Raw genomic sequence first — 17,082 nt, 5'->3', positions numbered from 1 at the left:
AGAAGGCCCATCCAATCTAGAAGGCCTCCCCAAAACAAAGCGTTAGTCAATTTAAAATAAACACAAACACTGAGGTTTCCCAAAGTCAGGTATATACTTTTTATTACCACAGAGTTCCCTTTCCAAAGGGGGCTCCAAAACAGTTGTTTTCCACTTTGTTGATCCTTCAGTTTTCTGTTACACACAATCCCTCCTTCCCAGCTATTTCACACACTATTAAGCACTGCTGGCCAACATCATTAACAGTTGATTTAAGAGCTCAGTCTTCAAACAGCACATTTCCAAGGCTACACAGCTCATGACAACGATGGGAGGAGAAAGGGCAAGTGTCCAAGATCCCAGGGCAATGAGAGAGAGGGAGTTAGGAACTGATGAGGTCCAGTTATCTGTCATTGATCCTTTGGAAGATGAACTACTCAGCTTTAACCTTCAGCCTGGTCAGCATGGATCCATCAGGCACTTAATCATCTGAACTGCTCAAACCTTCAGTCGGTGCAACACTGACAAAGCAGCGATTGTCAGATACTGCTCTCGCCTGACCCGGCACGTCAGACACTGAAGGAGGAACAAAAGCAGGAGCTGTGCTTTTTGTGAATAAAGATGCAAAAGCAAAAAACAGCAAACATAACAGGATCACTTGTTTCTGAAGAGTAAAAACACAGGCTGTCCAAGATGATCTGATTAGAGCAGACACTGCTCAGACTCTTCAATACAAGGTGCTGTTCACCTCAGACAGAACACTGCAAATAACAGTGCCTGAGAAAGAACAGCTAAAAATAGGTCACAAATGAAAATGCAAAAAAGCAGGCACTACCTGTTGTCTGACTGGAAGGTGGTTTGGCAGCATTGTTTACTGACGTGCCAACAGGCACCACTAACTGCATTGCTGAACAAAAGTGAACGTGGCAGCTGAACGTACAAAATCCAAACCCCTCCCTGCAAGGCTGTCCTGGCACTTGCACTGACCAGAGGAAGCACAAGTTATCATTTCTCAGCAATAACCCTTGGTAGTGTTTCATTAATCAATGGGTCCCTGTTCCAATAAGCTTCTTGCCCTTTTAGCTCTCTGTTGAGCTGTTTCCCTGCTGATGGAACCCACTGGTGTCCTCTCCTAACTTACGGTGAGGCAGTTGTTGGCCAGCAGGAAGAGGGAGACATGGGAAACACAGGAGGTGAATGCCTTCCTGACCTGGGGCTGGATGCTTATGCCTGTCTGGAGCTGAGGTTTACAAGCAAAACCTGATCCAGCACCAAACTAGAACTTCCTCCGCACACAACACAGCTTTTGTCTCATCAGGTATCCCTGTGGATAGAAGGTTTCTCTTAGAAGAGAAAATGCTACAGGAGAACATCTGTAAACAAGTAAACAGCCACCAGCACTGGCTGCAGGGAGGGACAACTCCAAATCCCTGTTTCCAACTGCGCTCACACACGAGGGAGGGAGGGCAGCTTCCGAGAGCCGCTTCATGAACACAGGCCTGGCTGCCTCATGATAAACAAACACAAGGCAGTGACAAAACATTGCAAGTGTGTCTTATTTTAGAAACTGTGATTGTCAAAATACATCAAGTTAGCTTTGATCTCTTTCCATAAACTCGGCAGTAGCAAATCCTGAAATAGCTGTCATTAGTGAGGCTCCGAATTCATAGCCGACAGCCGGCAGACACACAGGGCATACGTGGAGCTCCATTAAACAGATCCTGTGTACAGTATCTTTCACTTTTAATAGCAGATCTGCCACTGAAGCATAGAGAATACGGAAATATTTACCAAATATTTAAAGGACTTACTGTTTTCACATAAATCTGATAAAGAATTGGCCGTATTTGTTACCAATTAAATTCAGTGCAAAGGTGAGCAATATTAAACAGTACAAAGCATGTACACATTTTAAAGCAAGAAAGCATGTTGTTCCCAGATTTTTTCCTCCATCAGAGAGAGTTTTACTCATTTTGTTTTTCACTGGTTTAACTGCAGATATTGCAGAGAAATCCTAGATGGCACTGTAAAAGAAACCAATTCTTCCCTCCGCTGTTCCAGCTACCATTCTGCAGGAACCGGAATGCTCGAAGCAAGCCTAGACCTTCTCAAGCACACATGCAAGTAGCTGCATGCAGGAACATGCAAACCCAATACCTACCTCTACTATCCACCTTTGGAAAGAAATGTAAGCAGGTAAACCAACAATCTCCCCCTTGACTTGCAAATTGAGATGGAGAAACGAGCGCACATCACCTGCCACAACACCTGTCTGTCATCTCATCACCTCAGTTACCCCTGAAAGGCTACAAAGCCAAACTCAGCCATACAGGATCAATACTGAAAAATTATTTCCTACTGGAGCTGAACTCATTACATCTGAAGAGGAAACAGTTACATTTCTGTATTTCACAAGGTTTCTCATTAGGTACTATAGCGTTCTTCCTGCCCTCCATGACCGATCCCATGGGCAAGGGCACCTGTAACACATTTTCCCACTTTGCAACTTTTTATTGACCTGCTGGTTGGGTCTCGTCACAAAGATATGTTACTTCCACTTCCTGCAATCAGTCTGGCCATGGGGAATTTCTGCTGTCAAAGCAGGACATGGTTTTTTCAAGGCCTACTTCCCACTGACAACACTTTGATATAGAAGAGAAAAGGGAAAACAAAAAGAAAAAAACAAAGTGCTCTATCCACACAAAACCAATCTAGAACTATAGTACAATATTCTCTCCTTGGAGATTGTTCTAAAGTATCTGTTGGACATTTGAATCAACAACTGCATTCCGACTGCAACCATCAGCATCAGATGCTTCGTAAGAACACATAAAACCTCACAGTTTTGAGCAACAAGTGCCTGAAGGGTGTTGAGAAAAATACTTATGTAGTCACTGGGTTACTTACATTGTTGTTGCGTGTTTCTACTGCTGGGAACTTCCTGACTATGAATTTGACAGCAGATTCCAGGTTTTTGTCAATAAGATAGGATGGTTTGGCTTTGGGGTCGCCGCATGCCTATAAAAAAACACAACAACACATGAAGCAAAACCACAATCGTCCACCTAAAGCAAAGTGAGAGTTGCAAATCTGAAGACAAACTAGAAAGACTCTTTTGTTTGTTTGTTTTTAGTGAGCAGGTGATAAATGAAAGGCAAAGTGCAGGGACTGTCACAGCTGGAATATGCAATGGGAAACAGTACAGAGATGCTCTTCTACTGAAAAAGATGCATGGAAGTATCAAAGCAGTTAGTGCAGAGCAGCAGTGAAGGGAAAAACTCAATCCTAAAAGAAGGAGGAAAAAAAAATGGTTGCCTTTTAACACTATTCCTGGTTTGAGGTAGTGTTGTATTCATCTGGAGTCAGAAAACTCAGTCGGGGCATCATCTGTGGAGGTCAGTGCTGGGCATGTGGAATGTTTAAGCTACCCTCTGTGAGACAGGACTAACAGCCCCACCACCGATCTACACTTAATTTTTCCTTAAATCCTTAACTGCAAGACAATTTTCCGCCCCCCAATAAGCCAGCCAGTACATGCCTAAAGGATCCTATCGCCTTCGACTGAGGACTCAAGGGCTGCCTATTGTCTACCCCTGCAGCAGCACAGGCTGCGGCTTGAGAGCGGCAATCGAGAAGTGTCATTAAATTTTGATCTGCACAGAAGTCGCAGCTGAGTGTTAGGTCTTGTGGGTAACTTACGCAAACATATCCTGTGGAGAAACACCTGACGAAGCCCTACGGCTACCGTGCATGCTGCCGGACACACGCCTTCCCCGCTACCCTGACTAGCGAGCCATGCGGAACCGCTCAGTTCGGAGAAACACACTGAAAGCAGCGTTACTTACATGACAAAACTTGTGCTCAATTTGTACTTTCTCTCATAGATTCATTTAGTTTAATGGTCCTCACAGGGATTTGCAAAGGAGTTTCGTGTCTCATGCAAAACTAAATTCCATGCTAGGCGTTTGTACGCGACACAGTGAACTCGAATGGCAGCTCAGTTAAAAACTTCCACACTGATTTCTATGACCGAGTTGTGGACTGCAGAGACAGAAGTCATGGAGTATGAGACCGAGTCTGAAAGCGGGCAAGCGGGCAAAGGGAAGGTGAAAAGCTTTGCAAACCTTCCAAACTTGTCCTTGCTGGGAAAGCAGTGTAATAAAAAGAGAGAAAAATTACATATAAACAGATTGCTCTTAAATTCTAAAATGTTACATTTACGTGAGCTAATACGCTATTACCTACATCCGAGAGAACATTAGGACCGTGTTACTCTAGGCAGCACACTTTCTACTGCACGGTGGTTACTCTGACACTCACAAACAATTTCACACGTATTTACTGAGGTTTTACTGTTGTGCACAGTGCTGCGCATACACCCACACAGGGAACTTCTAACAGCATTTCCAAACTAAGTTCAGGTAGGGAGAGAAAAAAGGAGTCAACAAACATCACATGCAACTACAGGGGGGAAGGAGGAGAGAAACTCAGTGAAGTTTTACATACCTGAAAAAGAAACGGTAGCCAAGAAAAAAAAAAAAGAGTCATTATTATCAGTTTCTAAACCTCCTGCTGGCAGTACGTGACCATCACGACGCATGCTAACGTACTGCTCTCACACCAGAATGCTCACGTTTGCCAGGTTTCTCACAAAAATACTAACTGTCATTAAAATATCACATCTACAGGAGGAACTCAGAGTGAAAATGAATTCAGCAACAACCATAGTTTTGGTTGGATATCAACCAGTTGCTTTGATACTCTCAAAGCAGCAAACACTGCGCGTTACAGCTCTATTCTGTACATATTGTAAAGGCTTTACACTTTTGCAGGAGTGAAAAATCATACTGCGAATACGCGTCAAAAACTTAAACAATGTGCGCTTGGAATTGATGAAAAGTCTTAATTAACTGGATGTTATGGGTTTGGCAGAACCTGGGTCAGATTGTGCCAGCTTGCTGTCCCTGCTGCTCATTAGAACACTTTTGCTACTAAAAGCAGGATTATAAGCTAAGAAAACAGCTTAACACACAACATAGATTGGCGGCAGCTAAATTTCAGCACAGTTGCTCTTAAACTGAAGACGAGAAATCTGCCACTGGTGACTTACATCACTCGGCCTGAACTCAAACACCACTTCCACGCACACTCCAGATTTTTCCCAGCAACAGATGTTTTCTCTCCTATAAATCAGCTCTCTGGAATGCTTACTGAAAATTCCGTTCTACTCAAGCCCTTGCACATGTATCCCCTGCATGGAATCTGATGTCTGCACACACCAACATGCACATCCTGGCATGCCTTCAGGAACTCAGTTCCCAGGGATGATGAATGCTATCCTCAGCCTAACTGGTAATCCCTCCGTAAAGCCGAAGGTGCAGGAGAGCTTTGCTCCTTCCCATGGGTTGGTTACTAAGAGCACACTTGAACCAGCTGTAACTTTCCTCTAAATAAACTAGGGAAACTGATCCATAAATAAGAAAACATTGTTGCAAGATAGAAAGGGTTAAGGTATCCTTCACTCATTTCCAAATTCCAGCTTCTAAAAAGCTGTACCTGCCTACTTATGCAGACTGAACAGAAAGAGGAGCACAGGCACCATGAACAAGCAGTTCGGTGCCTTCTCCTTCCCTCTCCCATATTCTGCAGCAGCCCAGCTCCCTTCCAAGGACTGATCTTATTTGATTACCACCTCTTGCTCCACCAATAGTTACACCCATACCGTTACCTGCATTCAGCATCACACATCAAACACTCTGCGTAAGCTAAACCTCTCCTACACTGACTCAGGAAGCTCAAGCTCTACAAAACTTAATAGAGCATAAAAGAAGGAAAATACAGACCCCAATACAGCACTTTGACAAGCGTGGAAGTGTAATAGGGCACACAAGTACAATTTCACACTGTCAGAAGAACAGAGGTGCTGAGGGCAATGGTCTTCAAACATAGATAAGAAATGCAGGTTTTGCTTTTGATGGTTGCATCAGTCAATATGGATGCCTTGTCAGGGCTGTAACAAGGCACAACACAGAGAGATCCCCATGCCATATGCAGCTTCCTAGCATGCTAACGGTGTTTTGAGCGTGAGTCAAATGCAGCAGCCCTTTCTCAATCACACTCAGAGACCCCTTTTTCCCCACAATAATCTTTCTTCATTCATCTTTTTCAAAAAAAGAAAACCACCAACCCCTCCCCACACACAGAATGGCTGCATTTTTAGAGCACTAAAAAGAAATTAAAGAATTCAAAATGTTCTCCTTAGTGCAGCATTCATTGCATACAGCTCTGAAGCTCTGGGATTCCAGCTGCTTCAGCCCTGAAATATTACACTGAAAGAATCTCCCAGCAGCCACCTCTAAATTCCTTTGTACATCACTAAACAGCTGCCAGGCGGTTCCATTGAGGAAGAAGATCCAAAGCTACCGTTAGAGATTCATCTAAGCTATTAAAAACAATTAAAGAGGACTCAGGCCCTGGGTTTCTATCCAGTTACACAGCATTTCTTTAGAATGGCACCCTGCTACGATAAGTTCTCGAGGAAGCGAACATATTTCCCCGATCTGATCGTGCGCATCCAGCTCTTCACAACAGCAGCAGCATTTCCTGAGCTGAGAGAGACGTTATTCAGAATCCTCACTTGCTATCAGACATGCAGGTCCAATTCCAGAGAGATCAGGCTACCTGTGCTGTTCAGAGGTGCTGCACTATGCCACATGCTCTGAATTAAAGCGGCCTTTTCCTACCCACTCTAATAAACTAGATAACTAGACTACTAGTAACACTTCAGACTCTAGTCTTCACTTGACGTCTCTTTTATCCCATTTTCACTTTGAAACTGAAGAACATGACACAGCTTCACTGTCCGGGTTGTATTCATTCAGAAGTGGCCAACAAGAACACATCCAACAAGAACCTGCTCAAGATCTATATTTAATGGAAGCAGCCTCTTAGGAGGAGCCCAGAACCCAGTACGCATGCCTCTGGCCTGGAATCCACCACCACAGAGAGATCCAGCAGAGAGCTTTGCCCCAGTACAGTTATAGCCATCACTGCAAAAACTAAAGCCTCCCACTTGAGGGTGTTATATGACAAAACCACTCATGAACAAAATTACTGCCTATATCCAGCTGAATGAAGGGAAGTTTGTGTTCAGGTATGATCACTTTCCAAAGCCAGTGCCACAGCACTCTGCACAGGGTACAAACCCGCATTTGGAATACCTAAACTTCACTTAGGCCCTTCCCATAAACCTGCCACATGTCCTCATGCAGGAACAGTGGAAAGCTTAACTTAGCCCATGGTGTGGGGTGAGAACAAAATGTGCCTAAATACATGACTGTATTATGGAAATACCTTTTACATCCTTTGTTTTATTGCTAAGCCCAACCTATTCCAAATGACCACTGGCAGGGCTGTTTCCCAATAAAAGAGAAACAGAAACATGGGAATGAAGAATTTCCTATTTTCATCCCCCAAACCTCTGAAATCAGCAAACGATCATAAAAGGACTCCTATTTTGCAGCAATTTAACATGGTTTTATTACTTCAAGAGACCTTGATTTGCTGTTAGTGTGGACTAGAGATAAAACTGCTGAGCACAGCTACACTGGGCTGTGACAACACAGACCGAAATCGTTGTAGTCAACAAATCACCTTGCCTTCACATTTCATTTACAAATGAATCTGCACTAAAACCTCCTTTAATTTAACTGGCAAAAGGACGGAATTTCAACAGCAGTAAAAAATATGCCATCCAGAGAGTTAGTAAATTCCCCCAGTAAAGGGGAATACACTTGGATTTCTTGCGTTAACAAAATGGGAAAAGCCCCTGCTCGTTTTGTTTATGGCTTACAGCACATTTGCAAGACAGGTACACGTGGTAAAGCTGTTCTTACTCCTCTGCAAGAGCTGCTGGCATTACAACCTTCACCTTAAAATGCACCAACAGGTTTGGGTGCCTGGTCTGCAGCATGTACTGAGTAATACACAGCTAAGAACCATGCAGAGACACAGGATCAGCATTAACTCTGGATTTCTGTATGATAAAATGTATTACTTCTTCTGCATTTCTGTCATTGCATTTAAAATCATCTCTAATTTTGACAATCTCCAATTGTGAAGAAGCAAAACTGCTGAGAAGGAGAGAGATGCATCACCAATAAAGAGCTGCTGTGCACGGTGACCGGGTGAGGAAACAGTTCCCAGCTCCCTGACCAGGTGTTAACCACAACCGCTTTGCTGTGGTTCAGCTCTCCTGGCAGCCTGTGTTTCTTATTCAACAGCCTGGACCCACATCAGTGTTGTGAATGGAGTCCTATCCCTCTCAACTGCTAGGCAAGCAGACAAAGCAATGAGTCGCTCACACATGGACAAGTTATTAGAGCACAATTTAATACCTTTGACAGCTAAAATGTCACTGTACTGCCCCATCGTTTGGGCAATTGTATACCATGGAAATTCCATTACTGATGTTTGCAGTTGCTTAATTAGTACCAGTACAAAAGATAAAGCTGTATATCAACATATTAACAATGTTAACAGATTCAACCAGAACGGCATTGTTCCCATGATCCAACCAGGATCTAGAATCAGAAGAAAGTCTCTAATTTCTGGACTGTCTCTGCAGGCCTTGGACGTACCTAAAACACAGCTCAAAATTATTAGAAACTTAACAGCTCTTTTCCTTTTCAAGCACAAAAGTTCAAAATTTTCAAAGGTGCTGCACTTTCATACCAATTAGCAATTAAAAACGAAAATTAAGGGTAGTAACAGTCAGTCTGGTGTTTCCAGGAGCTAAGCAAGACATCATCTCCCCACGCTATTCGATGTGTTCTGACCCCCAAAGTATATACTTTATTTTGAACCCTTGTGTATCTCCAGAGTTCGAATCCACAGAAATGGAAATGTATGTGGAACTGAAGAAACAAGGCTAGAAGGGACCTCAAGAAATTGCCTTCCCTGCTGTTCTGAAGCAGGACCAGTTCTGTCTGCGCTGCTCCTGGGAGATGCCTGCCAAATCTGCACTCGCAGCTACATTCAAACCATTCTCACAATCTTTCCCAACATTTAAGGATCTTCTTCCTTACAAAGCTCTCAGAACTAAACTGAACTCTTCTTGCGACAGTGGAACCCATCACCTCTGTTCTCTGTGGCCAGGCTGAACTGGACAAAACACTCCCCTTCTCCCTACCGCAGGCCTAAATACTTACAACAAATGATTCACAGTTCAGTTTACTTTCAAAAACCTTCCAATTCTCTTAATGAGTCAAATTCTTGGCACCATTGGCTGGGCTGACTGTTTTGCTCTGGCCTTTCTCCATTTGTCCACCTCCTTCTGGAAATGTGTGTCAAATCAGGCATATTTGGGGCAATTCTTGATGTCCTGTGGAGCAAAAGAATCTTGGCCTTTGGACCACCATGGACACCCATCTACCAAACCTCACCACCTCCCTGATTCTTTGCAGCCAAACCAGAGTTAACCCTGGTGAGTCCCTCACCTCTCCTGGCTGTTTCCTGCAGACTTGCTAACCCATTGCTTTTCATGTTGCATTTTAAATTTCATACCAATTCAAAATTAAAATTAAAGGTGATAACAACAAGCCCAATGCTTCCTGGAGCTAAGCAAGACACCTTCCTCCCACACTATTCACTACTCGGTGTCTCCTGACTCCCAAAGTATATATTTTAAACCCCCATCGTATCCCTACTCAGAGTTCCAACCCATTAAAATGGAAATTCACGTGCAATTTGAAGAAACAATTTTACACGCAAACCAGCTGATGATCGACCTTGTCCAACCACCTCCCCGTCTGTTAGACCATACCTGCCATTAGTTATGCTCCAACTGAATTCCAATTAGGTTCTTCATTATTTCTGTAGCTTCTCCTGGTTTCCTACCACCCGCCGATTTAATAAGCAAGCACACTGTAGACATGACCTTGCTGCTAATGCAAAGAAGGACTGGAATCAGAGATACGAGACACCCAGCGAGCTCCTGCTGAACTGTGGCCTGACACAGAGGTCTCTGTCACTGTTCCCATGTGGTTATCCAGCTGCTTTCATCATTCCAACTTCATCCAGACAGCACTTCCTTAGATTGTTCATAAGAACAATCGGATGAGGCAACGTCAGCAGAGGTCTACGTGTAACACATCTCCTAAGCTGTCCACACAGAGTGACGTGCTGCCTCTCCTGTGAGACAGCCACGCTTGGTTTGACACTACGTGTGTGTTGAGAGATCCCCCTTCTCTCAGGTTTGGAGCAACTAAGCAGGCAATTAGTTCTGTCGATCAAATACAGGGCAGTGAAACAGCAAGAAAAAAAAAACAGGAAGAGAAGTTTCACAGCCACAAAACTTTCCCTAAATGTAGTTTATAAAGCAACGTCTTCATAGAGGAAAGGCAGTGGGAATTCCCAGTCTGTGCCAAATCTGAAGCAGGAACTGCTGGGACTCTTCAGCTCTATCTCCTCTACACAGTTTAAAAACCTCATGCAACCCAAGCTGAGCGTGTCTGCGGTGACACACGGCAAACAAGCAGGAACTTGGGAAGGGGCAGGTAACTCCAATTTGTGAACAAAGAAAACACAAGGCCATTCTGATCATTTGCACAGGTGTAGATTCTGGGCATCTACACCGATGCAAAAAAGATGAACCCACCTGGCTTTCTCTCTATTTTAGAAGATAACATGGGATATTTCTGTATTGTATCAGAAAGCCTCGTTGTTTCTTGACAAAATCATTTGCTTTTCCAAGTAAAAAAACCCCAATGCGACTGGCCCTATCAGTTTGTGTTTGCTTCCTGAGCAAAGGAATTTGTTGTTTATTTATTTTTATTGCCAGCACCAACTGTGAGTTTGTCTGGGGCTTCCTCCTCCTCTGAACACCAGGACAGTACCCCCAGCCATTCCTCCACACAGACACAAACCAACACATACTGACATCTTCACCCCTACAGCACTGCTGCCATCTACCAAGCACTGGAAGCCATACTGCCCTCCCCAAGGCACCTCCTGATGATCTGAAGACATTATCTGTTCTTCCCAACATCAAAATTACAAATCAAAATGAGATTTTTTGTGAGCGTTTCCCCTCAGCCCAAAGCTTGGCACTCCAGCCCAGAGCTCAGTGCCAGAAGGGTGATCTAACCCTATGCCCTTCCAAATCTCCCCATGGTGTCAGTCACCTGGAATCCCTCCTGCTCTTTCCTGCAGGACCACTCTAGTGCCTGCCCTCAACAGCACCCTTGATTAACCAGTTCTGTTAATCACATAGTTACCTGCCTCTACAGCCGTCCCCTGCAATGCTTCCGCTTTGCCAGCTCCTCTCCAGTTCAGTTTTGGAGCTTTGGGGACCTTTTCCTTCACCCCAGGCTCACTGGCAGCGCAAAAGGCTGGCAAAGTAGGATTTGATGAGTGTTCAGCCTCAGCTGATCTGGTCGGCCTGTCCTGGTTTTACCACAGGACAGTTGATGCACTCCTCCTCTTTCCCTGCCAGCAGATGCCTTCTCCTGCTTTTGGGAAAAGAGAGCAGGCTTTAACTGCTGCACAAGAGAATGTAAACAGGGAAAATCAGCACTCAGTCCTTAAAACTGATAACAAGCAACATCCTCAGTGCAGGTAAAAATCCAATATTCCTACTATTGCACTTTAAAAGACTAACTGGCAATTAATCACCTCCTAAATAACTTTAAGTTCAGCTTCATACTAAGCTACGCGGTGCTCGCAGTGGGACTGGGACCACAGTTTTAGTTTGGAACGGTAAAGATGACGTCAACTGAAGCCCCTGCAAACATTTATTCTGGTCCTTATTTCCAACTCCAGTTTGGCAACATATGCAGTTCACATCTAGGAATCGGTTTAATATTCCCATTTCTCAGATACTACATAATCATCAGAGTTGTTTAAGTCAAAGGAATTTGTTTTGTTAATGACATTTTAAGCAAGAATTTTGCACATAAACGTAAAACCTGTGCCATGAAGAGCAGCAAAACACTGCAGGCACAACAATTAATGCTAAATAACAGACTGAGTGTGTCTGAATAACACAGACTCTAAATAATTCAGAAGCCTAACTGTTCTCCCCAGCAGTTCTGTTGACAGTAGCACCACTTTGACATCCATCACAAATCACACTCTCTCCATTTCCTCTGGCTGCATCTACACACTTCAGGTATTTACGACGAAATCTCTTATTGCAAATACTTCCCCGCATCCCAGTGCGTTATAAACAAAAACAGGCCCATGGAAAACAAGATGATGGTTCTGCCGACACTCGTGAACAAGACACTTATGGGATGGCATTGGCAGCACGACACAAAGCTCACCAACAGTGCTGCAGGCTGCTCAGAAAGGCAACCACACAATTCCAGCTTCACCTGAGCCAGGATGGCGTGGAAACCTCTGCTATCGTTAATTTACTGAGGTTTTGAGGGAGGCAAGTTTCACCAAAAAGAGTTAATCAGCAAAGCCTGGATCATCGAGGATAACTTCTCTAAGCAGAAGGAACAAAACAGGAGAGAAACGGCAGCAGCACCACTTCCAGGGTCAGGATTGATATTGGCCTCATTCGATGACAGCAGGCAAGGCCCATCCTTCAAACAACAACAAAATCCACCTCCACACACATCAAAACTGAAAATTCTTAATCCTTTACAATCCCTGCTCCCTAGACAGCCTTGGTAGCAATCTGTGAGGCAGCTACAAATACTTCACCTCTCACTTCCTCTTATTAAAAAAGAGTCCTAACCACTTCCTCTGACCGCAATACCACATATTGTGTGGTTATCTCTAGTAACCAGAGTTTCGAAACCATCTTCAGTGGGTGAAGCTATGAGATCAAGCAGTAGTTTTAGCATCAACTGTTTTTAGAGAGGAGAAAAATAAAATAAAGAAAAGAAATCAAACAAAATAAAGTGCTCCAAGCAGTCAGCAATGTTGCATCTGGGCTGGAGAGAGACTCACAACTAAACACAGCCATTGATCCCAAAACTTCTGGGGCTCACCAACAGACCTGGCCGGTTCCCGCTGTCAAGCAGGGCTGACTGCAGCTGAAGAAAACAGCGATTTGAATCACAAATTGCTGTACGAATACATCAAGTGGTGTCTGGGCATCTCCACATTTGCAAAACTCCACCTCCCACAATAATCAAGCCTGAATGTGCCTCCACTCTCTCTGTATGCAAGACCTACACGATCTTGGACTGAGCTCATGGCATTTGCAGGAAAAACCGGTGTCACCTCCAGTGCTGACGCTCCCCGACTGAGAACCGCTCCACTCACATCACTTCAAGCACACGAGGAACGGCAGGAGCTACTGCCAGATGGGCAAACACACTCAGGACTTGAAGCCATCTCAGCTTGCCAGCAGAAACACGTCCGTAGTCACTGGACCGTGAGCAAGTGTCCCCAGATCACAACACTGGCAAGGAGCACAGACTCTGCATGCATGGCAGTCACGACATAGCCGCGTGCCAAGACAAGGTTTCATTTTTTCCTGCCTGGTTTCCTGCCTTCTCCCCCCAAAGCAGGGCCATGCTCAAGCAAAACTCCCCTCTCCTGTTTTCCTCCTGGTACAGCGCTCTCAAAGCAAAACAAGTGCACACAAATGATTTCCCCATTCTGAAGCTTTTCCTCATAAACAGGGAGTTTCAGTCCTGTGTTAAACTGTGATTACGTTGCTACAACTATGAAGTTAAAGAAATTTTCCAACAAACAACGCTGGAAACTAAAAGGAACCTCACTTCTATTTCGGAAAGGCATGAATTGGCAGTAATTAAGTTAGAACACTTTGTTTATGCCAGTGAAGGTCTGCAGAAACACTTAAGTGCACACCAGCTACTGACATTGCTCTGGGTCAACACTGAATTTAGAATGCTGGGGTTATTTGGGTTATTTTCACCTCAATTCCAATCAAGGCTGCACTTGGTATAGCTAAGCAGCCTTTACTACTTCTGGAGTGCCAGTGTCCCACACAAGCAACAGGATTTGACAGAACACATCATTCAGCTCAGATCCATCAGGCAGGATCCCTCCTGCCAGAAACCCAGCTTCCAAAGTTGGAGTGACGGAGCAAGAACTCCCAAACTCCCCCTGTTATCGCTGAATCAAGTGTGCAAAAAGCACGGGAATGTTAAAATATTTGGCCTACAGAGATGTGTTTATGGCTTGGATGTTGTAATCAATGTTTGCTTGGAAATAGGAAGTCCCTCTAGGAATAGCCATATCCAAAGTATACCAGCAAACCCCTAAGGAACAGTGGCTACTGGAAGGGGACTGAGCAGCCGTATGTGCTTGGATGATGCATCACACACAGTCAACACAGGTAAGGAAAACTAAACTGGTGCAGAGACACACGGAGGGCCCAAGGACGGCCATGAATCACACTCTTCCACATAGGAAAGCACAAGGGTTTCCTCCAGAATGAAAACTGAGGAAGCAGGGAGGCAGAACCTATGCCTGCAGTCAACTCTGCTGCTCCTACCCCACCTCACCTGAGCGGACAGTGGTTTATTCCCTCTGGGAAGGGGCTGTAGCGCCCACGGCAGCTCCAACCATCGGCTCCATCTCACGCTGGGAGCTGCTAAGCAACCACACGCCTCCAACTTACAGCAATCAAACTTACAATCACAGAATCATGGAACGGTTTGGGTTGGAAGGGACCTGAAAGCCCATTTAGTTCCAACACCCCTACCACAGGCAAGGACACCTCCCACTGGATGCGGAGCTCCAAGCCCCATCCAACCTGGCCTTGAACCCTTCCAGGGATGGGGCAGCCACCCCTGCTCTGGGCAACCTGGGCCAGGGCCTCCCCACCCTTAGAGTGGAAACATTTCTCCCGGAGATCTCATTGCAGTCTCCCCTCATTCAGCTGAAAATCGTTCCCTGCTCTCTCTGATCAAGAGCCCCTCCCCATATTTCCTTCACGATGAGGCTGGGGAGGCCCTGGACCAGGCTGCTCCATCCCTGGAGGGGTTCAAGGCCAGCCTGGATGGGGCTTGGAGCCCCTGGTCCAGTGGGAGGTGTCCCTGGCTGTGGGACTGGATGGGCTCTGAGGTCCCTTCCCACCCAAACCATTCCGGGCTTCTACGATTCCTGCGGTCCCTTCCAGTCGCGGTAGCGCGTCCTGCCCCTGCGCTCCCTTCCCCGGCCTCCCCCCGAGCTCTCCCGCAGCCCCTTCCAGCCCTGCCAGGCTGCTCCGAGCCCTCCCCGCACCCTTCCCTTCTCCACTCCCGCCGATCCCACCCGGGGCCCGGCCCGGAGGGAGCCCCGGTGCCCCTCCCCGCCCCTCCCGGGGCCCGGGCCGGGCGGAGCGGCGCTGCCGTGCCTCGCAGGGCCCGGGCCGGGCCGGGCGGCGGCGGCGGCGCCGGGGCGGATCCTTCATCCCGCCCGCCTCCCCCGCACCTTCTTGATGTTGTAGAGCCGGGTGAGCATGCCCACGCCGCGGTCGTTGAGGATGGTGAGCTTCTCGGCCAGCTTCTGCTGGCTGGGCTGCAGCACGGACCGCGACATCGTGGCGAGGCCGCCGGCCCCGGCGCTGCTGCTCCTGCTGCTGCTGCCGCCTCCCCTTCCTCCTCCTCCTCCTCCTCCCTCAGGCGCCGCTGCCTCCGCGTCACGTGACCTCGAGGCCGCGCGTCACGTGGGGCGCCGCTCGCGCGCCCCCTTCCGGCCGGGGAGGTAAAGCCGGGAGCCGCCGCCGCGGCGCCGTCACGTGACAGCGGCGCCCCGCGCGTCACGTGTGCGCGGGGAGGGCGCCCCGCGCGCCCCCTTCCGGCCGCGGGAGAGTGGGACACGCGGAGGGGGCGGGGCTACAGCGCGTCACGTGATGTCGGCCCTGAGTGTCACGTGGTTAGCGGGGGGGCGGGGTGTGTTCGCTCCCCGCCGCCCCGACTGCCGGCCCGCGGCGCGAGTCACGTGGTGTCGCCGCGCGTCACGTGACGGCGCTGTGGCGCGCGCGGCGGGAGCCCCGCGGTGCCCGGGGTTGGGGGGGGGGGCTGGAGCGTCTGTGCCAGCAGAACGGGCTGGGACGGCTAAGTGGGGGCGCAGCCTGGAGAGGAGGGGGCTCCGGGAGGCCTCAGAGCGGCTTCCAGCGCGGAAAGGGGCTCCAGCAGTCATGGAATACACTGGGGCAGCCGCCGCTGCTGTGGGCGGCCCCTCCCGGTGCCGTCACTGCCCTCACAGGACAGCACCTCTGCCTAAAATCGCATCTCTACCTCCCCCCTTGCCGCTTCAAACTGCCCCCCTCATCCTATGCTATTACCCCTACAGTTAGCATCATAAACACAACTGAGTTAATAAAAAATAGCGTAATGTATTTTCTCGCTCCGTACTGGGACCAGAGCTGTTTAATATCTTCATGAATGGTATTAACAGTGAGATTGAGAGCACCCTCGGCAAGTTTGCAGATGACCCCAAGCTGAGTGGGGCAGTTGTCACCCCAGAAGGACGGGATGGCATCCAGAGGGAGCCGGACAGGCTGGAGAAGTGGGGCTGGGAGACCCTCATGAGGTTCAACAAGGGCAAGGTCCTGCGCCTGGGTTGGAGCAATCCATGGTTTCAATCCAGGCTCAGGGACGATGTGATTGAGAGCAGCCCTGAGGAGAAGGACTTGGGGATGTTGGTTGATGAGAAGCTCGACATGAGCCAGCAACGTGTGCTCACAGCCCAGAAAACAACCGTGTCCTGGGCTGCATCAAAAGAATCGCGGCCAGCAGGGCGAGGGAGGGGATTCTGCCCCTCTGTTCCTCTCTTGTGAGACCTCACCTGGAGTCCTGTGTCCAGTTCTGGAGTCCTCAACATAAGAAGGAGATGGAGCTGTTGGAACGGGTCCAGAGGAGGCTACGAGGATGATGTGAGGGCTGGAGCACCTCCCGTACCAGGAGAGGCTGAGAGAGCTGGGTTTGTTCAGCCTGGAGAAGAGAGGGCTCTGAGGAGACCTTATAGTGACTTTCCAGCACCTGAAGAGGCTACAAGAAAGCTGGGGAGAGACTGCTCACCTGTTTCCCCTGCTGGAAATCACAGTGCTGGGCTCTCACAGAAGCTACCCCTCACCATAACCTCTTACCGAGGTGTCCTGGTGTGTTTTGGCGGAGGTGGGCTCAGCAATTG

The 17,082-nt window shown here is 47.4% G+C and overlaps 1 protein-coding gene across 2 annotated transcripts in view; it reads right to left on the bottom strand.

Annotated features, from left to right (window-relative positions):
* The window catches only part of NCKAP1 (NCK associated protein 1), a 58,447-nt gene extending 42,880 nt beyond the window's left edge, over positions 1–15,567 (bottom strand). The window contains exons 1-3 of one of the 2 annotated variants that reach the window (XM_069860643.1): positions 15,379–15,567; positions 4,104–4,121; positions 2,887–2,997 (exon numbers count right to left, since the gene is read on the bottom strand). In XM_069860643.1, coding sequence (XP_069716744.1) covers positions 2,887–2,997; positions 4,104–4,121; positions 15,379–15,486 — 237 coding nt within the window. In that variant the 5' untranslated portion in view covers positions 15,487–15,567. The remainder of the gene's footprint in view (positions 1–2,886; positions 2,998–4,103; positions 4,122–15,378) is intronic. The other variant, XM_069860644.1, reaches the window with a different exon arrangement.
* Between the last annotated feature and the right edge of the window lie 1,515 nt (positions 15,568–17,082).

The sequence above is a fragment of the Phaenicophaeus curvirostris genome, chromosome 7, assembly GCF_032191515.1.
Source record: "Phaenicophaeus curvirostris isolate KB17595 chromosome 7, BPBGC_Pcur_1.0, whole genome shotgun sequence".
Classification (NCBI taxonomy): Eukaryota; Metazoa; Chordata; class Aves; order Cuculiformes; family Cuculidae; genus Phaenicophaeus; species Phaenicophaeus curvirostris.
This window is presented reverse-complemented; position numbering and strand designations above follow the sequence as displayed.